The 26,815-nt window shown below is 50.4% G+C and overlaps 1 protein-coding gene across 2 annotated transcripts; it reads right to left on the reverse strand.

The window, feature by feature from the left end:
- KPNB1 (karyopherin subunit beta 1) lies at positions 1 to 25,893 on the reverse strand. Of its 2 annotated transcripts, XM_063354419.1 has the most exons (22): positions 25,518 to 25,891; positions 25,210 to 25,268; positions 22,051 to 22,233; positions 20,362 to 20,562; positions 18,580 to 18,732; positions 17,396 to 17,455; positions 16,942 to 17,031; positions 16,428 to 16,538; positions 14,833 to 14,934; positions 12,647 to 12,871; positions 12,050 to 12,241; positions 10,673 to 10,803; positions 9,306 to 9,453; positions 8,919 to 8,990; positions 6,429 to 6,573; positions 4,673 to 4,755; positions 3,951 to 4,058; positions 3,549 to 3,692; positions 3,332 to 3,437; positions 2,870 to 2,984; positions 2,097 to 2,258; positions 1 to 1,405 (listed from the first exon to the last, which is right to left on the reverse strand). In XM_063354419.1, coding segments are annotated over exons 1-22 (2,631 nt in total). In that variant the 5' UTR covers positions 25,558 to 25,891; the 3' UTR covers positions 1 to 1,404. The 2 variants fall into 2 exon arrangements, with proteins under 2 accessions (XP_063210489.1, XP_063210487.1); XM_063354417.1 differs by lacking the exon at positions 1 to 1,405 and having other exon boundaries at positions 2,093 to 2,258; positions 25,518 to 25,893.
- Between the last annotated feature and the right edge of the window lie 922 nt (positions 25,894 to 26,815).

The following is a 26,815-nucleotide window of genomic DNA, read 5'->3' on the forward strand; positions in this document are numbered from 1 at the left end:
GAATGTTTGACACCATTTTATTAATCTTCAACTGCAGTGGAAAAATATAACCTTTTACAAGTGCCGTCTTGTGTAAGCTCAAGTCAGTATATATATATTTTATATAAATTTCTTTTTTCCTTTTTTTTTGTTTTTGAAGTGCAGCAAGAGACCAATACCACATTAAATTTGATCAAATAAAGAGCACAAAAGGCCAAGCAGTTTCCAAATGGCATTTTATCAGATTTTGTTTGAACATTGAATTTATCCTCATTTTGCAATCCAAAATATTACCTGAAGTTTTATTTTGTTTTTCAACTCTTTGGCACAATTTTTGTGGGTGTTCGGGCTGCTACAGTACAAGTCAGGAGAGATCTTTCCCTTTGCGTTCTCACGGCCAATTCGGAGCACTTAACGTTTGTATTTTTGCCTCTTTTTTTTTTTTTTCTTTTTTAAGCCTGAAATCTTGTTTGACAATTTATTTCTATTCCCTCTAATGCAAGAGTTTTGTTTTTTGTTTTTTTTTTTCCCCCATTTCTACATTCACAGTTGAACAATATTAAGGAAGGAAAGGCGCTTTGATGAAACGAGATCATGAAAAGCGTCACTCAGAACGGGAGCTCTGAACATTCGTCAGTGTTTCCCTAAAATAAAAAGCCCTAAAGAGCGACTTTCCTTTTTCTTTTTTTTTCTTTTTTTTTTTTCTTTTTTCTTTTTTTTCCCCTCTTTTCTTTTGTACATCTCTTACGCTGCATCAGTAGACTGAACTTCGGTTAGTTTATGAAATGCAACAGCTAACCCTTTTTTTTTTTTGTGGTTTTTTTGTTTTTTTTTTTTTTTTTTTGCTTTTTTTCTCGGGAAAAGATAAACTGCAATGACTTGAAGTTGAGAATGTGGATACCGCCTCATTCACACACACTCACTCCTAGACTGAAAATCCTTCACCCCTTTTTCCTTTCATCCCGTGCACCGACAGCACCGTGCGGCAAAGGTGACAGCGGGCGGCTGGAGACCTCGGCTCCGTCCCCCTCCAGCAGCCAAACCTCAAGGAGCACCACAGCTGATCCCAGTTTCCTCTCCTCCAAACCGGCCCTTCTCCCCTTCTGCGCCGGCCACGACAGAGAAGCCAGTCCTGGTCTGTCGGAATTAAGAGACTCGCTCGTTACTCGGACAGAAAAAAAAAAAAATCGGTCGTTCCCCTCTTCCCGATGCCAGGTTTTTTTCTCCGCAATCAGTGCTCAGCTCGTTAACAGCGCTGCTGCTGGGGCTGCGGCGGGATTTTCAATGTGGTGTGTTTCAAGCCTCACTCACTCATCCTCTCATTCCCAAACATTCAGCATCCGTGCACACTCCTCGCTTCCAGGTTTTTTCAAAAGATTGGAGATTTCCAGTGGGGGTCTCAGGTGTCATCCCAATGGTAACAGATCTGCAAGCAAAAAAGGGGCCATCAGAAAAACCACCCCAAACACCACAAAACCCCATATTTGTGAGATAAAACTAGCACTAAGTGGAAAAAAATGAGGACAAGAGAAATAACAGGGAGACTAAGGAACTTCTCGAGGCGGGCGACAGAGCTGTAACAGCCTTACTCTCCCAAGCGCAGATACACCATCACCCTCCTCTCTACAACCTGCTCCTTTTAAAGGGGCTTCAGTGGAACCACGGATTCGGAGAGCATTTCAGGTTGGAAGGGACCCATAAGGACCATCGAGTCCAACTCCCTGCTCCTCGCAGGACCCCCAACACCAAACCGTGACCCGGAGCATCCCCCAGACGCTCCTCGAACTCCAGGCAGGGCTGAGGAGTCAACGGGCTCCAGTTACGCTGCGTCTGGAGGGGCGCAGGACGGTCCCCGATGAGCAAAGGCGACACATTTCACAACGCGAGAAGCCCCCAGGTCTGCAGCCGGCCTCGCCAGAGCCAGGCAGTTCACCGCGCCCCTCGGTTAGTGTTTGTTCTGCTGTACCAGACCACAGACGGGGCTTGTTTACAGAAAAAATAAACGAGAAACAACCTTCTAGAGAACAAGGCTTTTGTGAAGCGTCTCGTTCCGACTCAGGAGTTCAGCCAATTTCCTAATTATGCAACATGAAAAGGAGGTGGGCGTAATCCCTTACCAAGCTTGATTCTTCAGTTTTCTCAGTTCTTTAGTCGCCCAGGTAGCGAGGGTTTTTGTTTTGTTCGTCTTGGATCTTCTTCCTTCAGTTAGCAGTTCATGTATCATGGGTCTAGCTTCTACTAATTTCAGTACGTCTTTTCCAAACGCTGTACACAAATCCCTGAAGAAGAAAGAGAGGCTTCGAGGCTGAGTGCCACAAACAGATGTGCCAGCCCCACTCTGATCCGCTCTCGCTAGCGAAAAGAAATCTGACTCACAGCTAACGTCCTTTTTAAAACGCTGCATATGGTCACTAATTTCAGCGGGAGGAGAGCTGAACAGTTTTCTGAAACTGTGACTAACTGGAGACATTCAATCTCCTGTCCAAAGACTGATCTCCCTGATGTTCCCATCGGCTCTCCCTAAACGCAACAGAAAAGATTAAAACACCCTGACCCGAGGTCCTCCGCACCCAGGGAACTGAGGGTGTTTTGGTTTTAAGCCCAGGTCATCCTCGAAAAATCCTAAATCTGGAATTTCTGTCACCACCACCCCCCCCCCCCCAACTTTCACTCCTACCTCCTGGTTTTCACCCCGTCAGTTAAAGGGCCTCACCCGCGCAACCACCTCAACACCTTGGGTTAAACACCCAGCGCCCGACGGCAAAAACCCAGAACTGACGTTAAATACTTCAGACAGCCACAAAAACGCAGCTTCAAACATTAAGGCTGTTGTACAAAGATTTCTCTCCATCTAACAAGCCGTCAGTCGAGAGCGGAGCGGGCTGCTTACCCTATCAGTCCGGCCGCACACGCCACCACGCCGTCGGTGTGATCCTCGTCTCCGGCAATGTGGTCGATGTAAGACAGAATAAACTCTACCCTGGGCTGCACCAGCATCACATCCGCTGGAAGAAAACAGCTTTATCAGCACAGGGTGAAACACAGTTCACCTGTAACAGTCGGTCCTTGAAAAGGGATTCCAGTACGCCCCCAAACAGCCAGAATCCGGCCCCAGAACGGCTCTCTGAGACAGAGAGGGGAGAAACTGCCAGAGGAAGAGGAACCGTAGCGAAGGGCTCTAAATCCGTTCCCTGCTCATGGCAGCCGAGCGCTCACTCCCACGCAGCCGGGAATGAGCAAGGATATGCCCATGGACGTGACAACAACCGTGAAACAGCTTGTCCAAGCGCAGTTCTTCCTATCTCCCTTTGTCATATCAGGCACAGGAACAGCGCGGTGGGACAGTACTCACGGTGCACGTTCTCCTGGTCTCCCTTCAATCCCTGGATGATGCCAGTGTAAGCTTCCAGGCAGCCCTCCCTCAGCTCGTTCAGGTAATCCACCATGTCGTAGTCGGACTGGAAAGGCAAGAGGAAGGCAGGCTTCAGCGCCGTCCCTGATGCTGTGTGCACAGCTCTTACTCGTTTATGACTTTAACGAAGGAACCAGAGCGTGCGCCACTGCCTTACCTTATCCACCTGCGCTTGGGAAGCCTGCTGGAGGGTATTCAGTACGACGTCTAGGTACTTCTTAAATTCTCCTCCAATGGCAAGGGCGATATCGCCAAACACCGAGAGAATCTGAGGCTTCACAGACCTATGAACGTTCTCATTCTGGAAGAGATTTCAGCACCGTTACATTCAGTTGCTCCTCTTTTTAAGGGGGGAGGAGCTAATAAATGAAGACATTTACTCGAAACGTAAATCCTTACCCCCAATAAGTTTGGATTCCATTCAAATAGTAAGCAAGATAGTTGTCAAACACGAGATCTTCAGAGCATGCCTAACACTTCTGCTTCTCCCACCTCCCACTTTCTTCTCAGTGTGCAAGCCAACTGTTACTAACTGGCTAATGAGAAGGTAAACACTCACCCCCAAGTTCTCCAAGAGCAGCTGCATAACCTCATCGCAAAAAGGCAAGATGTTGGATTGCAGGGCTCTGCATAAGTCACCAACCAGGCCCACTGCAGCCAGACAAACCTGCAAATAGAACAGCGAGGAAGACACCCACCCGGTGAGTCAGTCTTCCACACTCTTACAGCTTATTAAAGCACTAAGTAGTGGTGAGAGTCTGCAGCCATTAAACCACCAAGAATAACGACCCTCATATAGCAGCTGATGAGTCCCTGCTTCCATAGCCATTTATATCACAAAGCTGCACAGCGCGGAGCTTCCTCCCCAAGGCGAAGGGCAGGAGATCCAGACGCCAACAACCTGACAGGTACTTGGTCTGAACCAACGCCGCCGAACTCAGCAGCCGGGTGGTCTCGACACCCACCCCACGGCAAGTGCCGTGACTTGACCTTCTCATGGAAGTGGCAAGCTTTTTCCTCATCCAGGCCAACTAATGCACAGCCTCTGTGAAAACACAGGCGTCGTGTCAACGAAGGCCTTCTGCTGAATTAAACAGACGAGTCTAAATTTACACGCCCAGCCAGTAATTAGAGAAAAGTCCATGGGGCTCCAACTTTGGTTTCACCCCCAGGAGCTGTGGTATTTTACACACAGGTATTTCACAGCTGCTGAGCTCGGCATCTGCGGGCAGGTGAGAATTTAGGGATTGTGAACACAGGGCTGCCTGGTTTGACCTCTACCTGGTACTCAGCGTAGTTCTTCAGTCCAATGCCGAGGAACGGTTTGAAGGCATCCATGTACTTCAGAAACTCTCCCCCTAAGACTGTACGAAAAATATTCTAGTCAGAAAAAAAATCCCAACCAACGAGGTATTTGCGGGAGTTCAACAAAACAGAAACCCACCGTTATATTCCACCCAAAAGCAGCACTTGTATGTTCCAGAGACGCACAACAAATCAATTCTTACACAAAACCTGAGCATCAGTGAAACGTGTCCATCTGGACTAAACTGAGATTTGAAAGCGCTCAATTCCTTGGAGGCCTTTGAAGACAGACACCCCCCTCCCACGCTCAGGAAGGATGTTGAGATCGGCCGGAGCGAGCAGACCCAGCAGAGGGAGAGGGACGTGGCTTCAGACAGGGTTCGTCACCGTTACGCTGCTTTGCATCAGCTGAAAACTCTACGCCTTTTCACATCGCTTCACCGCCGTGACAGCCGTAACATCTCCCTTTCGGAAACAGTGGCTCCACCTCTTCAGAGCCCTGCGGTCCGAGCAGGGCACTCTTCAGTACGTTTATATTTAAGCGGTATTTGAAGCGAAATACTTCTGCTCTTCTCTGCCGACTCCTGCCTTCCCCAAGCCCCTTGCTTTACTAAGACTGCGCGCGCAGACCCACCTATCCAAAAGCGAAAAGCTCTTTGGTCCCAAGAGGATACGCATTTTCATTTTTACTTGCTGGGTAGCTCGCAGTCATCCCACTCAACCTTCTCATTCGCTTCCCAGCTTCCTCGGGCAATCCCACTAAACATTCCCAAGAGCAGCCCGAGGGACACCCGCCAAAGACCTGCTCTCCACAACACACTACTGCGGGAAGGGGCTACTCCAAACCCCCACAACTACCTCTGCTGCTCTTACGAGGTGTCCCGTGTTCTCAGAGCGATCAGGCACGTACTTCTACTAGAAACAGGTCCTGTCCCCTGCTCAGACCCTGTCCCCTGCCAGGATAACACCCTCAGGAAAAAGGGAAGACTCAAACGAGCCTCCTTACGAGCCGATCCCCGGCAGACCCATTTCCAAACCCTGGGGATAAGGCAGGGGGGTAGGCAGTGAGGTTACACGTAGACCTTTAGCAGCACCTCAACTTTCACACTCATACGCGACATTTGACAATGGAGTGTGTTCCTACAGCTCCGGATGATGCCACAGCCACGACCTGCTAAACCTGAACCACCAAACTCAAGCTGCCTGGAATACCACAACCCAAACTGGATTTTACTTCACCCATTCTGACGCACTCGAAGGCCGATCTTTGCCACCGTGATTTCTTTTAAAGAAGAACATTGACTGTAAATCCGCCGCTGACAGGACTCCACAAAACCACCACAGGTCACAGGCAGCGGCAAGTACGAACCATTAAGGCAACGATCAACGTGTCCTGTGGCGTGAAGGGACCAGGTTCCCATTGCGCCGGGCACTGCACAAAGCAGCGCTGGGTTGTTTTGGTTTTTTTTTTTTTTTCTGGCGGAATTGGCATTGTAGCTACGTTATTAATGGAAAACAAACCATTCATTCACGAAACAGTCTTAGCGTAACCAGCCAGGCTCAGCTTCGCAGATCGATGTGGTGAGATGTGTGGTCAAAACCATACCTCAAGCAAAACCAGGAACTCATCGTGTTTTTCGCCATGTAGTCAAAGAGAGAAGGAAGAAAACCAGCTCTGCCCCAGCTCCACCTTCCCCCGAAACACCGCCTCGCCCTGCCCCGCAACACTGACCTTCTACCAGGGTGCTGACCGCCATCAGGGCGTCCTCCTGCACGCCCCCCGAGCCCGCCGTGCTCTGGAACATTCTCAGCAGAGACGCCATCACCACGTCGGAGATCTGCAAAGCATCCTGGTGCTGGACCTTCCGGAGGACGTTCTGGGTAGGGGAAAGGAGGAAGAGATTGGAATTGCTTCCATCTACGCGAGGCTGGGTCGCGCCTTTACGCCCCCTGCGCTAGCTCCCAGCGCTCGTGACCGCTTCGGGCTGCTGAAAAGGAAGCTGCTGTTTGAACTCTGCTGCTGCAAAAATATGCTTTGTCAGTGCAAGCGCAAAGTCCCATTCATCTGAGCTGCATTCAATTTTCCAGCTACAGAACAAGCTGAATTTACCTTTCCTGCTGCATAGGCCATTCTCACAGCTTTCCATTTCTAAGCTGGCGTTAAACGTGACCAGCCCAAATTTGGCCCTATCAAAAAAAAAAAAAAAAAAAAAAAAGCAGCCCTTTTCCATCACAGCAACGTGACCGCAACCTCTTACTGCCGAGTATGGGCTGCACGTAAGCTTTGCTTCTAAACCACAGAATTAAACTTCAGAAACGCTGGTTGTTAAACTGCGACATAAACGCACCCTCCCTGCTGACTGCAGGCGAACCGCTCCCGCCCAAGAGGAACTGAGAACAAATTAACATACAACCGATGCGAAATACATTTACAGGAACGTGTTCAGCACACGGGGTGTTTGAAAAGCCAACCTGGTTTCTGGACGGAGCAGAGGAGGTCGGTGAGGACACCCTCGAAGGGCCGCGGAGACCGCCCGGGTAAATACCTGACCTTCACCTACGCCCCGCTCCTCCTGCGCCGTCCCTTTCAGCACGCGAACTACAGAACACAGCGCTGACCTGTCCTTATTTAAAATAAATTTGCATTTCCTACGAAAAGGCAAAGACTGATTCCTCGACCTGCAGAGGAAAAGAATTATTTCAAGTCTGACTCCTCACACTGAGTCACTCCAAAGAGATTGACTTTGCCTGTATAAATAATTGGTCTTGATTTTCTCGTTCCTTTTAAATACTAACAAATGTTTTTCTTCTCTTCGATGTTCGTAATTGTATTTCCATCAAAGAGAAAAGCTATGTAACAAAATAGTACATTTGACTGCGCAACGCTGAAAAAAGCCTCCCTGCTGATTTCTCCTTGGCGGTACTCAAGCATCTGCTGCAACTGCTGTAAATTCTTAAGGGTCAGATTTTGCAATAATGAAGAAACACACGTTTACAAATTAAACCTAGCAGTTTAATTCCACCTGTACTACACTTCCCACGGGCAGAGGCGTCCTGAAAGAGATCAGGGATCACCCTGTGCCAAAAGCAGTTTCTAGATACTGAAGCCTCCCCATTACAGCCCACCGTAAGGACAGATTATTCCCATCTGCCCGTTATTTGAGAAATTACCCTAAAAACCAGTGAGCGCAAGCAACGGCTGATGCTATGGGCTTTGAACAAGAAGGATGAAGTTAACGATTTCTCAGAACAACCTGGAGACAACACCCAGGAGATCTCCTCACCTCGCGCAAGAGGTGAACGGGAAGCTAAAACTGATAGAACCGGCCGTTACGTGTGGGCGAGGAACAGGGTCCCTCGTCCTGGGCATGGAAGAAACAAACTGCAGGGAACAGGGAAGACCTCCCAACAGAGCAATAAACCCGAGCGGAGGCAGACACTCCGCTCCGCTTTTATTTCAGATTACACCTCCAGAAGGGAACGTTCCTTTCTCCTCCGAGCTGCGCGGAGCGGCGTCGACGCCGAATCTACGTCTATTATAGTTTTAAAGCAGCGCCTTGTAACTGTTATTAAGCTCGGCACGACGGCGCGGCACCACCCTGCCCGCAGCGCGGACGGCAGAGCTGCAGTATCAAACGCCACCGATTTCAGAGGATGGTCTCATCAGTCTCCTGACAGGGTTTTTTGGGGGAGGGGGAAAAGAAAAAAAAAAACAAACCAAAAGTGGCTGTTTTCAGCAGACTTTGTAGGAGTAAGCAAGGAACTGAAATGCGCTAGCACTCCAAGTCACACGGGCTGTTCATTACCAGATGTTTAATTTTGAGGACACTCAGTGCATTTTAATTAGTGCCATTTTAAATAAGAACACCAACCACAAGAGGCAGATGAACGAATTAGAGCCGTTATGGAGTTTTTTTGTCTGTGCCAACCAAAGCGATTGTTCAGCCTGTAGCCAGCATAAGAGCCGATCTGAAAGAACATACGATCTTAGACGTGCCACATGCAGCGTTTCTGTATTCGCATTGCCCTAAATTTTATCAGTCGTACTCCACCGAAGCCTTCTGAACCTTGCCATCACCTCCCACGTGTCAGCTGGGACACAAGATCCTATTCCCTCACTCCCATCTCACCAACAGGACCAAGCCCGCATCCTCGGGGGCACAGAAATGCCTCTAAAACCACCCTTTTCCCATAACCACAAACACAGGAGGCGGGAACCCACCTGTAGAGTAGCACAAAGAAGAGACTGAAGATCGTTGAACTGGATTCTGTCGGAGGTGCTCTGGATGTGAGACTGAAAAAGAGCAAAACCCCAGATGTGAGACGGCCGCACCGCAGCCCAGGCAAGCCCAGCGCATTTTGACAGCCCTCGGAGTTGCAGAGATTAAGTTTTAAATATTTGTTTTTTCTAATTTAAGGCAAGAGAAAGCTTCATGCATCTACTTATTTATAAAAAAATGAAAACACGTTCTACCACAATATACGCAGTCAGCAACAAAACTCATCTTTCTACAGCAGGTGAAGCCGCAGCACAACTGCGACACCACAACTCCTGAAGTTTCCTGAAACCCCTTCTTTTAACGGGGGTTTAAAACTCGGGTTTACCTACCTCCATCTGCAGCACTTGCTGCAGTCGCTCCATGATGACCAGAGTTGTCTTTTGGACAGCAGGGTAACAGTCCTTGGCACTGTTTTTCACTATTTCCATCAGGGATTCATACGCAGAACTCCTCAAGTTATTCTGGTGTCCATCAGGCCTGGAACAGAAGGAATGTATTTGCAGCTCCCGACGCTCCGGCTTGCTTAGAAACAAGACTTTTTTTTTTTTTTTAGTAAATCGGTAACAGCTAGATTTTAGTGTTGTGACAAGCAGAAGCACTTGCATTCCTGTATTCCAAGACTTGAAAGTAAGTGAAATTTGTGAAGCCATTTTTGGAACGTTTTTTTTTTTTTTTTCCCCCCCATTCGCTATTAATAATGACTTCCAATATCTTCAGTCAACGGCAGCAAGTACAGGAGCAGAAAAAGCCTCAAACCCACATCTTCCAGCGTGTCGTTATCCCGCCTGGGAAGGGATGGTCTCGGGAGGTGAGCGGCATACATTACTCCCTCTCAACCATCCCTGCGAGTTAAATTTGAAATAAAGACAGCCGAGATCTACGCTAAGATGACTGATGGGCTTCAGAGCCTTGAGCTAGACACTACGCTTCTGGCTGGATGTAAATTAGACAGGTAGAGTTTAGACTTTGAACTGTTCGGACAGGGACAGCAGTTAAGAAGAAGTCGTCCTGCAGCAAAAGGCTTCAACTGACGATTGAACTGATCCAAGGATTGAACTCTCAGCTGTCAAGATTTATGCGACCTTCAAGGCAGAACATGACTTCAGCATTACCCTTATTTTCGCATCTGCGGAACCGAGAAAAATATTTTGCCTCGTCTGTTTATACTTCAACTTGTTTGGGAAAAGGACAGGATCCAGCCTAACTAGGTCCTCGGCTCTTCTGGGAGTACCTGGTGCCACCGTAAACGGCTGTAACGCTGCGGCAACAACCACGGCGGAAAACAATCACAGTAAAAGGAACCGTACAATACACACGGATTTCTAATTGTGTCCTGCTGCGATCCTGATTATTCAGTGGCCTTGTAGCCAACCTTGAGGAGTCTTATGACTACTGTACAAAGCCACGCACGGTCTTAAGCTGCCCTCGGAGACTTCACAGTAAAACATGGAAGAGGCACTCTTGGAGGAGACCCCAGATTTACTAAAAGCAGATGCAGACAAAATACTGAGGAAATTATTCTGTGTCAATAGCTTTCTTCCTGGGAATTGGCATTCTGTATTCCACCTGACACCAAAAAAAAGCCTGGTTCTGATAAAACATCATTCAGATCTAAACTGCAAGAGAACAGACCGACAGCTTGAAGTAATTAAAAAAAGCATCTCTGTAGAGCTCAAGCCCTCCGGTTTAGCGTTACCTATCTGCGGTCTCCAGAAGTTTCTGAACTATTAGCTCAAATGAAGAGGATAAGCAGTACGTTGCTGGTTCTTCCTGATCATCAGCTACATCTGCAGCTTCATAGGCAGCTTCAGCAAGACTAGAGAAGGCCTGGAACACAGAGCAACCATTTCTATTATTCAAGTGAGTTCACCCCTCCCAGAACCTCCCCCCCGTGGCAGGATTAACAGCTCCCTTCACGAACAGCTAACTGTTTGCTGCACAGTGGTGAAAGTTTAAAAGACTTGAACCGTGACATTAATACCCACGGCAGCCACGCTGTCTGCAGTCAAACGTCTGCACGACTGGCAGCTGGCAAGAACCAAACTGAATAAAAGGCAGATTGCTTGAACCTCGCAGGGTATTAACGGGTTCTACCCACTACCCATCATCATCATCACCACCACAAGGTAAAATCCGGGCCGAGATCAGGTAGAGGACTGCTCAGATTCCCAACTGCAGAGCAACCGTAACTGCTCTGAGAGACAGATCAGAAGAGTTGAAAGCCTCCTGATTTTCATTTCAATCTAAAAAACATACAGTAGTCATTGTCTTCAGAAGACAAAAGCCCCAGCTACATGGACTTTTGCCAGGATCAACGGATCGGGGAAAAGCTCACGTGCTGACTAGAAGTCTTCAAACCTCTGGAATACGAAGAGAATGAATTCTGTCATTTCTAAAACTTGTTTTGACATGCAAATACTCATCTCTAGCTCAGCTCTTATTGAGCACCTCTCTTAAAAGGCAGTGAGGGACACATCCTCTCTACAGTGAAAGATCAGATATGCTACTCGGTAGTAGACATGCATCAAGACGATGATGCAACTGGAGTTAGCAAACCAACCCATGGGACTGCAGCTCTGCAAGTGAAAAAAAAAAAATTTCACGCTCAATTTAGTCCTGGAGCCACTGCAGACGCAGGTCCAGGTAACAGGAAAGAAGGTGTCTTGTCTCTACCTTAAGATTAAGGAGGCAATCCAGCTGCACCCACGAACAAAGCTAAATCCCAGCTATCACATCTGTTATCAAGGACAGTTTCCATAGCATTTTCAAACTGAAGGCAACTTCTACACTCAGTGAACGTGAGCATTTTTCGCCTTAAAATCCATTTCTCCCTTTATTTATTCTTTCCTAGCAGAATCACAAAACAGGCCTGAGATAACGGGTAACAACGGCTCCGTGTGCTGGATGACCACGCCGTGAGTCATCTCCGAAATCCATTTAAGTGTGTGAGTATATAGACGTGTGTGTGTGTGTACATATATAAACGTGTGTGTATTCATACATATGAATATGAGCTGCGTTCCCCTCGTTGGTAAAAGTTATCATAGGGCCAACAGCAAAGGGACCGCCTTACCCAGCAGACGTTGGAGGCCACTCTGGGCTCGGCGCTCAGGCCCTCCATCAGACACTGCAGCAGCGGAGCGAGGTAAATGTCATTGATGGCAGCTTCAGGAAGCATCTCGCAGATCCTGCCCACGGTCCAAGCAGTTGTGTCTCGAACCACAACACTGGGGTCCTTCATTAGTTCTATTAAAGTTGGCATTGCCTAGAACACGAGTGCAGTCGGGGTAAGGATGTGATCGCGTGCAATATACGGAAATACGAATCTGCCACCGCATTTCAATGTATTCCCTTTGAGCTACCAATAGATCGGGGAGGACGGGACAGGCTAGATCCAGTTAGGCCACTATTCTGATATTTTAAGATTCATAAAGTTCTCTCCAAGGGGTAAGACTTGAGAACTGAGGCATCTGGAGTCAGGTACTCTGAAGTCCTGCACAGTCCCTGTGATTTAGAGCTGTGTAACCAAATCTCTCTAAAACACGATTAAAACGTGGCACCCTTTTGCTCTTCCTCAGATTAAGAGCATTGTGCAAAGCAGGTGTTCTCCTCCAAATAATTTAGAAAGTTTTTGCTCTACAAGCCTCCAAGAAAACACAACAAATCTTACCTGTATGACTAGTGGTTTGAGCTGGTTAGGCTCTGGTCCTTCCAAAATGCACCCAAAAGCCATCACAGCTGCATCTCTGTATCGCCAATCTGGATTTTTAATGTGTTCTTTAATAAAGGGCAGCACATGAGGAACAATGTCATCTTCACAGCAGGTCGCCAGGAGCATGAGGCAGACTCCAGCTGCTTTGCAGGGGTTCCAGTCGTCATCATCATCGTTTTCATCCTAGGAGGAGAACAGCACCTCTGGTCAGTCTGGGGGAAAACACCCCTTACTGCTCACAGGCCACGGCATCCCGATGGATCTACTGCAAGTAACGTCATCTTGTTACCAGGTGTTGTATTTAGGAACTCATAGAATGGTTTGGGTGGGAAAGGACCTCTAAAGGCCACCCAGTGCCACCCCCTGCCCCGGGCAGGGACACCTCCCACCAGCCCAGGTTGCTCCAAGCCCCGTCCAACCTGGCCTTGAACCCCTCCAGGGATGGGGCAGCCACAGCTTCTCTGGGCACCCTGGGCCAGGGGCTCACCGCCCTCAGAGGGAAAAATTTCTTCCTGATATCCAACCTAAATGTCCCTCTTCCAGTTTGAAGCCATTACCCCTCGCCCCATCGCTACATGCCCTTGTAAACGTCCCTCCCCAGCTTTCCTGGAGCCCCTTTAGGGACTGGAAGGGGCTCCAAGGTCTCCGCGGAGCCTTCTCTTCTCCAGGCTGAACCCCCCCAGCTCTCTCAGCCTGTCCCCACAGCAGAGGGGCTCCAGCCCTCCCAGCATCTCCGCGGCCTCCTCTGGCCCCGCTCCAACAGCTCCATGTCCTTCTGCTGTCCCCAGAGCTGGAGGCAGCACTGCAGGGGGGTCTCCCCAGAGCAGGGCAGAATCCCCCCGCTGCCGCCGCTGCCCACGCCGCTGGGATGCGGCCAAGATGCAGGGGGTTTCTGGGCTGCCAGCACACGTTGCTGGCCCACGGCCAGCTTTTCACCCCCCAGCACCCCCAAGCCCTTCTCAGCAGGGCTGCTCTCCACCCCTCCGTCCCCAGCCTGTGCTGATACCAGGGCTTGTCCCAACCCAGGTGCAGGACCCTGCGCTTGGCCTTGTTGAACCTCATGATGTTCACATTAATTCAGTTCTGGAAGCACCAGATACATCTCCGGCAGAGAAGCTACTTGCATCATCTGCACCTTTCCATCCTGGTTTAAGGCTGTTAGCTCTTTACTGACGCACCTGCATTAGCCTCATACATCTTCCAAACCGCTTCTCTCTCATCTACGTTGAGATTTTGTTCCTTTGAGCCATGCCATCGCCTCGCAGAGTGGCCCCCCTGCACCAGTTAAATAGCTTCTTCCCCCCGACTGTTAGCTCGGCCACTTACCAAATTCCTTTGAAGCTGTGTACCCGTGAGTCTCTTCTCTGTTTTATCTTCCCTGTTTTAACCAGCACTTTTGAACCTCCTGCAATTTAACTCTCCGCATCCAAGCGGACAGCGATACACAACAAACAGGGAAACAATTCCCTGGATTCGCTAAGAGCACCAAGCATTTTCCCAGTTCATCGCAGTAAGCCAAACGAACTCCGTCCTGTATGGCTTAATTAACAGTTTTATTTTATAATTAGACCTGCTGCAGGAAGTGATTCCATTAATTTTGATTAGACTGTGAAACACAGTCCAAACAAGTCTCTGTGAAGTGCTTAATAAGGACCAAATAAACATGGACTTCACAGTTCAAAAAGTAAAGCTCAGAATTCCAGAAATTGGATCTCTAACGACGTAGAGATGACATACTGGGTTTAATTTCACAGACATTTCGTTAGGAATGCAGATAAGTATCAAACCTCTTCAGAAACCATAAATACAAGCATGTGCTAACAGAATTCAGCATTAAAAAATGACACTGCGTGCAGTCTCACAGTCTCAGCCCTACAAACCGATGCATCATTCGGTCAGAGTGGTGCATGATGCCTCATCACAGACCAAGGACTGCCACTACAGCTGCACAAAACCGCTAAAACCTACCCGAGGTGACCTAAAACACCTTCGGGACCGAGCACGTCAAGAAGTCACCTACAGAAGGGAGCAACGACCCCCCGTGACAATTTGCTCCTCCAGGGAACAGCAGCATCACCGTCCCAGAACTTGGAAGTAGACACGGCGCGTGTTTTCTGACACGCAGCAGGGATTTTGCAACTCACCTGTTTTGTTAACGTTTGTGTTAGAATTGGGACCAAATACTGTAGCGCTCCCTTGGCATAAAATTTGCTAGTGTGCTCCGGAGGCCTTCCTTGCTCTGCTGCCTAGAAAAAAAGGTTACAAAATGATTCTCAGTGGCTATACAGGCATGAGGTCTGAATTACGAGCTCCGGCAGATACAAATTCTCTCTTTCCGCTCCTTCCCAGCACAAACTTTAAGTTACCACAACACACAGGAACCTCAAGGACACCCTGCAACCATCCCAGTTAAATATTCAACACGGGAGTTCAATCTGCCATTCCACACGCGTGTAGAGCCCCTCCTCCCACGGTACAAACATAAATAAATATTTTCAGTTTGCAGTTATGATGTATAATTAACAAGTGACCCCAAGCAGAAGCAGCAAAAGGTCTTCAGCGTATAAACCAAACCTACGTGCTGCCGACTGTCCTTTTATCCTTGCTATCCTCGCTTTTTTGGGCATTCAACATAAATGTATATTTAGCTACTTTTAAAGATGGATATGATTCATCTGGAGCCCTTCAAAGTTTAAGCTGTTATTGATCTCCATGGCTAATTTATGCAAACAGCATCTGCATGCAGAACAATACCCCAAATTCATCTCCAGCCCCATCCGTTGTGAGGGATAATGATTACTTTTATTTCATCCCATAATTTTATACTTAACTCATAAATAATGCATTATATAGAACGTGATCAATCATTTTGCGCACTGGGGTGGGACCAAGTCCCTCACGCCTGTAACAGACCCCAGAAATGCTACATGTCGGCGTTATCAGGACAAGAAGTAATTCAAGAAACGCTCTCCCTCCAGTGTGGTACGTATACCTCAATAATTCAAGATGCCATCTTAGCGAAGCGATAGCTCAGAGATCTTTATGATGCTGAGCATCTTCTGGTATCACCCTGTGCCTAGTATACGTGCTTAATGCGCATTTCGGTTAACCTTACAGGAGTCGCTCGAGTTGACTTTGGAATGCTAAAAAGGAATCAGGTAGCTGTCACGTACCATTTGCAGAAAACCAGCGCCTGTACGTCACAGCGTGTTCTCGTCAAACCTGTCAGAGAATCTTTATCTCAAGCAGTTTCACTCCCCAGCCCGGCTGGCATTAAAACCATTTTGCTCACTTAAAAAGGCAGTTCACCTTAATCTAATCTTCACGTTAGGCTACAGAGCCTGGAAAATAACCCAAAGAGGTACTACAGGCAATTTCAAACGGTGGCCCCTGTGCGACCGTAGCTACAGGCAGAAGAAACGAATGGTAGCTGCGCCCTGGGTGAGAGCCCCCGCTGCCCAGGCTGGCAGCTGACGGCTACGCTGGGTACCACAACGCCGCGCTGGCGTCCGCAGCGCGCAGAGCACGTCACAGACGCGCATCACGTCGCATCGGAGCGGTTCACGACGCCTCATCATGGACACACAACCGCTGCACAAGGGGCTCAGACGGGCTCTCCTCCCACATTCCACTCGGGAGAAGAGGAGGACTTCCAGACGCAGTTCAAAACCAGGATTTCAGCATTCCCAAACACTACCACAGGCATTCGCCGCTTTTCAGCGGTCACTAGCCAGCTCACCTCAGACGCCTCGATAGCCAGGTCCATCTCCTCATCGCAGACGTTTGACCAGAACTCTATTCCCTGCAGAGCCACCTCGTCTATGTCACTTTTCATTGCTTCAATAGTTATCTTTAGAAACGGGAAGGAAAGGAGGGGGAAGAAGGACGTTTTAGCAAGTTATTTCTCCTGAAAAATGTTCCCCCACTTTTGGCCAACTGGTACGAGATTCAAGTTTGTCTGAAATCGGATGCCACATTAGAGCTACTGTTCTTGAAGACAATCTCCGCATTTAGGAGTTTCTCAGCTCTCAGCACCTCGGCCGGACTGCAGAGCGAGCCACCTGCACCCTCCCGACTTTCGGAGTCTCGGGTCTGAAACACCCGACGCCGGTTTTACGGATTTTGCCGGGAAAGAGGGACTCACAGCATGCCAAAAAAAGAAATCAGGAATATAGGAAAACTTTTCTTCCTGGATTAAGACGAAGGAGCAGAGGCAGATCAGACGGGTACATATGAGAAACGACAGTACTCACAGCAAAAAGCGCAGGACCCATGTATGTCTCCATATACTGATAATAAAGGGACATTATCTTCACCAAATTCTGTAAGGCAGCCACTCGTACCTGTCAGAGTAGAAAGCGCATCAAAGGTGTGACCTTTCAAGGGCTTTGAAGACCAAGCACAGTTGTAGCCTCCCACAGATGAAGAACCCAGCCTTGCTGCTGATTTAGTTTACTCCATACGTAGTAAGGTCTTGCACAGTGACTTAAATCCTCCTCGGAGTTTACTACTTCTAACTTTAAGTATAGAACTCATTTTGTCTGAGTGTTTACATGTGCACCAATCATTTAAAAGACTACAGTTTATTTCATGTAACACTTTTCAACTGTTTTTCGATACTAGAGGTCCCAGCCAGCACCCCCAGGAAGGTGCAGTGACAAATCCGGACACTCGTTTTCACCCCACCCTTGCATCACTTTCACTCACCCTTGTATCTGGACACTGCGTTGCTTCACAGACTACTTGCATAATAAAGTGCCTTTCAGACTAGAAGAAGAAATAAAAGAACATTAGAACTGTATTACAACAGCATGAAAGTCTTTGCAAGCCTTCCTAGGGAGGCTGCGTTCTGAGTGCGGACTGGTACAATCGCTCACGGAGCACTTCTAAAGATCAAGGAATAGCACAGGTTACTATTCGCTGCAGCATCTTAAATCATTTCTTCCCCAAAACAGGAATCCCCGGCTTCCATTTTAAGAAGCGCTTAACAGGCTGTCCAAAATAGAAAGATACAGCAGAACTAAAGATAAGCTGTCCTTTAAGAAAAAAAAAAAAAAAAAAAAAAAGAAATCCTACTGTTTGCTGAACTACTTCAGCAATTACTTCAAAAACCCTAAAAATTCAGTCAGGACACAAATTTCTTGAGGGGCGGTACCCGGATATTCCTGCATTTCAGCGGGAAGGAACAGATTGGTTCCCAGGCTATTTACAGCACCGAAGCCCAACAGAAAGAGGGTCTGAAGGGGTCACGCACCTCCCGCCCCACCAACACCCGCTCAATAAGTGGACTAGGGAAAGCTTTCATTAAAAGCCCTTCTAAGCTGAAGGTTCAATATTAATTCCATCTTCCCCATACTCTCCCTAGTAGAGACCTAGATGGTAGATTTAATCCAAGAAGGAAAAGGAAAAAAAATAATAATAATAAAAAAAAAATCAATAGATGTGTCTGTTCTGAAGAGACTCTCACTCGGAGGCCCCTGTTCCGAAGGCTCTTACAGGCCCTTCCTCCCCCAACAATTTTCAGAGGCGAAGTTAAATCTGGATTGCTGCCACGCCACTTGAAAGAAAGTGCTGATCCAAGCTTGTGCTCTTACAGCAGCGTTACAGGGTAGAGTTTGATTAGGAAGCAGGGCATCTAATAGGCTAAAGTCTAAGGTCAGTTCAAATTTATCCAAAAAAAAAGTCAATGATGCTTCCTTTCCATTGATGAATCTCTGAAGATTTCCACAGTATTTCTGCGTTACAACAAGAACACACCCGATTGACAGGAATGAATCCAAGTCTCAGCTGCAACAGAATTGTGCATCAAAACTCAGCGTGGTGCATGATTTCTCATCACAGACCATGGATTCAGCCCCGGCATTTTAGGCCAAGAAGCGTTACCCGCTCACCTCTTTGTCAAAGTTTGCTTTGGTGAATTCCAAAGAGTTCAGGAGTGCATTCGTAGCTGCTAGCTTCACATTGTTGCTGGGCTCTTCCTTTCTCATGCCCTGGATGATGGCTGTCAGGATCTCATTGGATTTGTCCTGAAGTTGCTCCGGATCCTGAAAGAAGCGTTGATAAAGTTATTTGCCAACCGAACCAACCTTCCCCAGATTTTAAAGTAACCTCAAAGTTTGATGCTGAAATCTACAAGCAGTTTTAAGACATGAAGGCCAAGAAGCCCTTCGGTCACTGGAAGGACCAGAACGCAAGTACGAGGAACTCGTACACCATTATGTCGTTACAGCTTCTGGGGCAGGAGAGAGAAGACTGACCTGGGCACAAATACTCCGATATTCAAGTCATAAATGCCAAATAAACTTGACGGTTTCAAATAACAGGCCAACAAGCTTCAGACTACTTGACTTCCTTCAATGATCAAGTTAAAAAAACACCGACTGATTCCCAGCTCCTTTATACACTGGGCAGAGGTCTACGCCAGCAGCTGCTGGTTGATACTTCTATTGGCGAAGTTGCCCATCATTTTAGATACGGGGCAAAAACATATTGCCTGGACCAGCAGCAAGGACAGGTAACTGTTAAGCACTCAAGGCTTAAAGAATAATGGTGTGAACATACATTAAAGACTAATTTTATTTCGTGGTAAATTTAAGACCACAAGGTCCGCGAATAACTGTATTAATTGTTACACCGGAATTTATCCGGCAGTATGTTCCCAAACTACAGGCACAAACGGTGCCACGATGCGACTGACGAACTGCAAAACTCTAAGAGGGATCTTGGTTATAAAATACCCAACGAGCAAACCAGGGCATCCACAATTCCAGAGGCCAAGGATCCTACCCAAGGAAACAAGGAACACGCGCCCAAGCCTTGCAACAAACAAGGCTGGACCTGGAGCGCTCCCCCCTTACAGCTGGGGATTCCCTTTTATTTTGTCGGTCCTCCATGAAGCAACCAACCGCCCCGGTGAAACCGAACCCCTGCAGCCCCATGAAGAACACCAAACAGGGATTTCTCTTTCCACCTCGCTACGATACGCCAGCGACACGCCGCACGCACGTTCTCTGGGGCATTCAGGGGCGTCAAAAAAGCAGCCGCTAATTTTGCTTTTTGGCGGTAGGTCAGACGGCGCACTGGGGTTTTGCGAGCAATTCAGATCAGATACTTGATGTAACACGTCGCGATACTGCAAACTACGCCGATAAAACCGTAAGACTTTTTGTGGAAGGTGCCTCAAAGAGCTAAATGTTTTTGCCCGTGCATCAAAAATTCCTCTGTGAAGAATAAAGGGACTCCTCCTGCAAGATGAAGGTAGTCGTCAGGTTTCCCCAACGCAGAAAGGAATCAAACACTCATCGCCCACCTGTAACACTTTACACCGCTGGACGCTGGGCTGCAGTTTTATAACAGCAACCCCTCACCGCCGTGGGGCCGCGGCCGCAGACTGACTTAAACCTGCACCTTACGAAAGATGACCTGGATTTGTGCCGCGAAAGCGGGTCAGTCCCTTCGGACACCGCCCTGGCGCGTTGGCTGCCCATTGCTCTGTCAGCAGAGACACCCTCCGGACACGCGTTACGAGGCAGCCACGAGGAACCATCCCAGCCTCCTGGTACAGAGGTGTGAGAAGGGAAAAAGGCTGGAAGAGGAGAGGTGCTGGGGAGAGGATGGACCAGCACCTAAAATACACTAGAAAATATACTCAAAATAGGACTTAAAATACTCACGATATCCTGACAGATGTATCCAATGGCCTCCAACGTCGACTCTTTCATGTGCTCCGTACTGTGCTGGTTCGTAACATTCGTTACCAACTGGGGAATGAGTTCGGGCCACTGGTTCATGGGGATCTCGGCGCAGGCGATGCCGGCCACGCACTGGGAGGCTGAGCTGGGCCGGTACGTTTCCGTACCCAACGTCTGCAAAACCTGGGGAGAGATCAACAGGGGACGGCTTGATGTCCGTGACCAAAGAGACGGGCGCTGGCTCGTCCCCGAAGCCTTTGCTTGGCGTTATTCCAAACACCCCCCTTTCCCAATAAAGCAGTTTGCTCGTTCTGCTTTCTCCCGCTGCAAACGAGGTCGCGACCACAGACAAATAAAAGTCTGAAATGAACTCGGCCATGGCTGCCCCTTTCAGGAAGCGAGATACAGCTGTGTGATTACGCGTACGGCCACCACATCCTTTAAATCCCATACACAATGCAACGCGCCATAACGCGCAACAATGACTCACCCGACAATTCCTCCCAGCTCGTATTATAAAGCAAAATTGCAAAAACTAAACAAATTGTGGTTTAAAATGCTCCCCCCCCCCCAACACCGGACTGTTTATGCCACGATAATCTGAATAGGGCTGAATAATTTTCTTTCCGTTTAATTGTAGTTAATCAGAAGAATGATTTTTTTTGTACCCTTCAGTAACTGTTCCTTAAAAAAGTGAAGGGGCGTGCATTTGTTTCAGCATCTCAGTTATACATCTTCATTTTCCATATATCCACTTAATAAATACTGCATTTCTAATGGTGCCTGACAGAAAACAGTACTAAACAGGTTTTGTAAGCGTCAGTACATAATGTGACAGCTCCCGTTAACGGTGTAAGTCCCCCTTTAGCTATTATCAACGTAATAAAAGACTGACGTCGTTTCATCATCACTCACCCAACCTTATTGCGCTACGTACGGATGCCATTAACACAAAAACATTACATAAAGCGTACGGCCAATTTGTATAAATTACAAAATGCTGCGTAGAGCCAAGCACACCTTTGTTCCCATTAGCCAAAACCACACTGAGCCACCAGTTCTGCCATTGCGAGTCCTGAACTTTAACTACCAAAGAGCACAGGGGTCCCCCAGGCGTGAAAGTTTTTCACTTTAAACTTTCACCCCACCTGCGTGAAAGTTTAAGAATATTATTTCCTATTTGGAACTTGCAAATTTTTGACCATATCCTACTCTTAAAATTCGCTCGGCCTCATGCAGACGTGTGTGTTCAGAGACAGAGCGTGCTTCAAAGATGTTAACGTGGATTGTAAGACAGTTGAGGAAGCTGTTCAAGAGTCAGAAAAAGCAAATACCAACGCAGTTGCCATTGCCCAGCGGGGAAGCCGTGCCCGTTGGCTCCCCCGGGCGCATGAGACTGTTGAGACGCTCCTTGTAAGAGTATTTACAGGTGTGAATTTAAAAGCAGCAGCCTCATACCTGTTTGGGTTTTTACCCTAATATTTCTACAGATTAAATACGCAACGAGCAACAAAGCAGCCACGGAAGTGCAGAAGATGTTGCTTGTCTCATGAAAGGGAGCAGCCAGCCAACAGAAAGCTTCTCAAGTGGAAAAGAGTGGACAAGATATTAATTGCAAATCACCCCCCGCGAGAAAACGACAGTCGGAGAACCAACAATCACCAAACTTACGTAGTTCTTGACTTCCCTGCGGGCGTTGGCGTCGATGGCGAGCCATCTCTGTTGGTACTGGGCCTTGATGTCGGGGTCCTTGGACGTCAGGGAGTTCTTGATCTGCAAGCCGGCCGCCACACGGGCAACTTGGCTGTTGCCGGGGTTTGCCAAGACTCTGGAGAGTTCCACCAGGAAGGTCGGCTGGGGAGAGAGCAGGGCTCAGCACCCACCCCGGGGGGCAAAAAATCCCCATTCACCCCAAAAAAAGCCCAAGACCACGACCGGCTGAAGCTCCTTCTCCACCAGGCCACCAGCAAAGGGCCGCCACCGCGCAAAGACGGCGGCTCTATCCTGAGATTACAGGCGTTAAGCTCCTAATTAGAACCCCTGGAAAGCGACGGAAGTAGCCATTGACTTTGCTGGATTTTTTTCAGCTTACTTGAGAGACTGTTACCTTCCGTGCTCCTGCCTGCTTTAAGTATTCCTTTAAATAAACCGCTCAGGTCGCATGCCAAGATATGTATTTTCTGGATGGATATCAAACATGGCGAAGAGCAACTCTCTGCTACTTATTTCCTTGCTTGGAGGCAAACACCCGAACTATAACCTAACGCAGGGATTGTTAAAACCTGAAATCAGATGCTCCCCCGGTGCATTACAAATAGGTTTGTAAGATTACAACCTGGCTTCTCCGCACTCAAAGGTGCACAGACACGTATGACGATCACCCCCCACCCCCCCAAAAAGCGCGTGGGTGTGGATAAAAATACCTGACACCGGTGCCACTCGCTTTGGGTGAGAGCTAGTGAGAAATGCCTCCGCGTTTAAATCCTTTCCTCGCCTGACAGCTTTACATTGCGGAGACTTCCGCCGCGTACAAGATACAGCTAAAGTTTCAGCGGCGAAGCTTTTTTCCTTTCGCTGGCCCTACGGAGCGCTTCGCCTACCAAGAAAACCTTTCTAGGAAATAGTGGAAGCAGCTGCACCACGGCCAAAACCGCTTCACGCCAAGTAGGAACACGGTTTTCCTGAAAACATTTAACATACAGTTACACGCAATCCATTTCTATAATCTCTGTATAGGATACATACAAAGATTTCAGGTCACCAAAAATAGCCATTTTTAAAAACTAACTTAACTTTCAAAAGTTCAACAGAAATATAGAACAAGCCCAGTGTCCTGGACTGCCCATTTCCAACGGCCAAGCGCAGCTCTCCAACAAAATTTGAGTTGGGCTATCCGCTACTCTTCCACATTCAGACTGCAGGATTTGGAAACAAAAATGTGGGACAACTACAACCCATGAGCGTAAGCCATTAGAAACACCCTGAAATTTTCATGCAATAGACAAAACTCCTATAAACACGCCACACTAAACCACTTCCCAACCAGCAAGATCGCTCGTGTTTTATATACTGATTTTATTAAAAGAACCATTCAAAAGTTCACAGGGCAAAATAAGAGCGTTGCTGCCGCCTTTGAGAAGAAAGCTGTTCTAAAATTCAAAGGTGAAGAAAGCGCCGCTGGATTTCTCACTCGTTAAGTTAGCAAAAAAAAAAAAAAAATTTGTCTTTTCACGGAGCTTTAAGAATAATTCCAGCTAAAAATGAGGAGCGTTACATTAAGACTTCCAGACTTGAGACTCCAAGCAAATGCAGATGTGTGCGACCTCAGCTCTCGCACCTACGGAAGTGTCAACGAGAAGCTCAGAAAAGGGTCTAAATTAACGACGGGAAGGAGGGGATGGGGAAGAACAATCCACTCTGCGGGTGCATCTCTGTTAACCAACCGGGAGATCACTTCCAGCTCCGGGTGCTCGGTCTGTGCTTCTCCCTTGACGCCGTATCTCCTGCCCCGTCCCATCCCGACCCCATCCGACCCCAACCCCGTCCCTCTCCCTGTCCCAGGTAGGGCTCTGGCACCCACACGCCCCGTCCTGGGACAGGAACGGCCCCCAGCCCCCCATCCTCGCCCTCCTGCCAAGCTGAGCCACCCACAGCCCTCGCAGCCCACCTGGAGCCCCTCAGCCCCTGCCCTTCCAAGGCCGGACCGTTCCACGTCCCCACCGCACACCAGGGCACCCATTTTTACCCCCAGCATAAGCTGCGCCTCCTCTTCTCGCTGCCTCAATCCAGCTCTCGCAAGGCAGCAAGAATTGACAAAACCTTAAAAAACTGGCGCATCCCTCAGCTGTTTTAAGAGCCTGAACCCAGGATGGCGAGCGGCTCCAGTTCATCACCCTGAATCACTTCACGTAATGCAGCCCAGGAGGCCGCGGCCTAACGGGGGGGTTCCGGAGGCTTCACAAACAGCAGATCGGAGAATTTTGACCCAACGGCCGCCTTTAGGGCGAAGGCTGCCTCGGTGCTGATGCCGGGGGATGCTTCGCTTAAATGGAGCACGAGAAATAGAGACTCTGTGACTTCCCCAGTGGACACCCGTGGGGACCAGTGTGTGTAACGGCTGAAACATCGCGAGTGACGCCGGTTTTGCCGGTGACGCCGCCCGGCCCGGCCCCCCCAGCGCCGGGGCCCCGCGGACCCTTCCCCTCCCCCGGGCCGGGGCCGCAGCCCCGCACCTTGACTAAGCAAAAACCCTCCTCCAGCCTCCCAGCGCGCCGCCCAGACGGGCAATCTGCGGCTTTTCCTCCTTTTTTTGAGGTTTTTGGCGGCTTTTTTTTCTTCAGAAGGTCACAGGGAGAGCCCGGGGCCCACCTTCCCGCCCGCCGGGGCTCCCCTCCCTCCCCAGGGGCGCACCCGCGGGGCCCCTGCCCTCCCCTCCCCTCCCCCTCCTCCCGGCCCCGGCGGGGCTCGGGGGCCACCCCGGCCCTCCCGCCCCGCCGCCGCGGAGGGACACGGGCCGCCGGGGGGGCGGCGAAAGGGACCGGGCCCGGGCGGCGCCCGGGGCAGCGATGGCCGCGGCCGCACATGGCCCGCGGCCGCTCCCGCAGCCGGGGCGGGCCCTTCGCCCGGCGCCGCGCTCCTATTGGCTGAAGGGAGAGGAGGACGCGCTGCTATTGGCCGGGCGCGGCGGCCGGGCGCGGGCAGGGTAGGCTGCGCTCATGGCGGTTCGGCCGGGCGGGGCGGGGGTGGGGGGGGAGGGGAGGGAGCGCCCGCCACCGGCCCCGGTTCGTCCCCGGCGCCCCCGGTTCATCCCCGCCGCCCCCGCACGCTCACCAGGTTCTCGATGGCCGCCTGCTCCAGGAACTTCTGCGCCGCTTCGAGCTCGGAGCGGTCTGCAGAAAGGGATGGGGGGAGGGGGGAAAGCCGGGAGGGGGGAAACCGGCGTCAGTCAGCGGCAGCGCGGGGGGCCCGGCCGCCACCGCCGCCCCTCGCTCTCCACCCCACGGCCCCGCCGGCCTCCCCCGCCGCCGCCCACGCCCTTCCCGCCGCCGCCGCCCCAGGGGTGCGCGGCCCCCGCCCCGCCGGGCCTACCCGCCCTCCTTCCCTCCCTCAGGCCGCCATGCCGCCCGCCCGCGCCCTACCCGGCGAGACCGTCTTCTCCAGGATGGTGATGAGCTCCATGGCGGCGGCGTGGCGGCTCCGGCGGCGGGGAGACGGGGAGGGGAAGGGGAGGGGGGGGGGGAAAGCGGGGCGGGCCGGGGGAGGGAAGACAAGAGGCCTGCCCCGCGGACGCGGCCGAGGGGAGGGGAAGGGGGGGGGGGGATCCCTGGCGGAAGCCCCGGGGAAGGGGATGGGGGGGGTCGGCGGGCGGCGGCGGCGGCTCCGGCTGCTGCGGGCGGCGGAAGGAGAAAAAAGGCCGCGCGAGGGGCGGGCGCGCGCGCACACACACACACCGAGCGGGGCGGGCGGCGGAGGGATACCCAAAGCCGCGGGCCCGCCGCCCCGCTCCGCCTCGCTGATTGGCTGGCCTGTGCGCCGGCGGCGCGCCCTCCCATTGGCTGAGGAGAGGGGGGGGAAGAGGAGGGGTGGCTATTGGCGGGTAGCGGGGAAAGGAAAGGCGAAGGGGCGGGGCTTCCGGCGGCGCCCGCGCTGATTGGACGGCGGTGGGGAAGGGCGCGGGGGGGGATGTGGCCACGTGGGTGACGCGCCGCGGGCGGGAACCGGCACCGGCACCGGCGGGGCCCAGTGCCCCCCGGAGCCGTCCCGGGGGGCGCCATGTGCTGGCCCCACCAAAACCGCCGTAGCACCGTGTAAAGTGTGTGTAGGGGAAAGGGGATATGGCTGCCCTGCCGCGGCCCCGGCGGTGGTAGAGGCGGGTCGGTGCCGCGGGTACGGGATGGTAGCGGTATCCCGGTACCGGCCTAGCCCCCCCACCCCACCCCGGGGCGGCCCGGTTCATCCTGTGAACGAGCCCCCGAGGAAAGGGGGTGATGCAACCGCGGGGCAGGCGGGACCCAAATCCACGGGGAAAACGAAGGGGAAAAAATGAATACTGGAAAAAAAACAAATAGCGGGAAAAACAAATAAATACGGGGATAAAACCCCGAATACCGGGAAAAAGCCAAGGGTGGAACAAAGGTGTAGGTGAATAATTGAAGGCAGCTTCTGTGACTCGCAGGGCTCCAGCGTGCTTAGCAGGAGGGAGCAATTAGTAACTCAATCAGGCTTCATTGTGGGGCCCAATAGAAAGGCCACGGGGAGAAGGGACAAATTACGGGGACCCAGCCCGGCCCTGTCCCACGGGCAGGAGGCCGAGGACGCGGGCAGGGCCCGGCTTTGCTGCAGGCAGGGGTGTGCAGGGCTCCGCTCCTCCCTGGCAGTCGTGCTTCTTCCATTAATCATTCTCTGCTGGGAATATGCTTTCGTTTCCCGGGAAAGG

This window comes from Chroicocephalus ridibundus, chromosome 17 (assembly GCF_963924245.1).
Source record: "Chroicocephalus ridibundus chromosome 17, bChrRid1.1, whole genome shotgun sequence".
Lineage (NCBI taxonomy): Eukaryota > Metazoa > Chordata > Aves > Charadriiformes > Laridae > Chroicocephalus > Chroicocephalus ridibundus.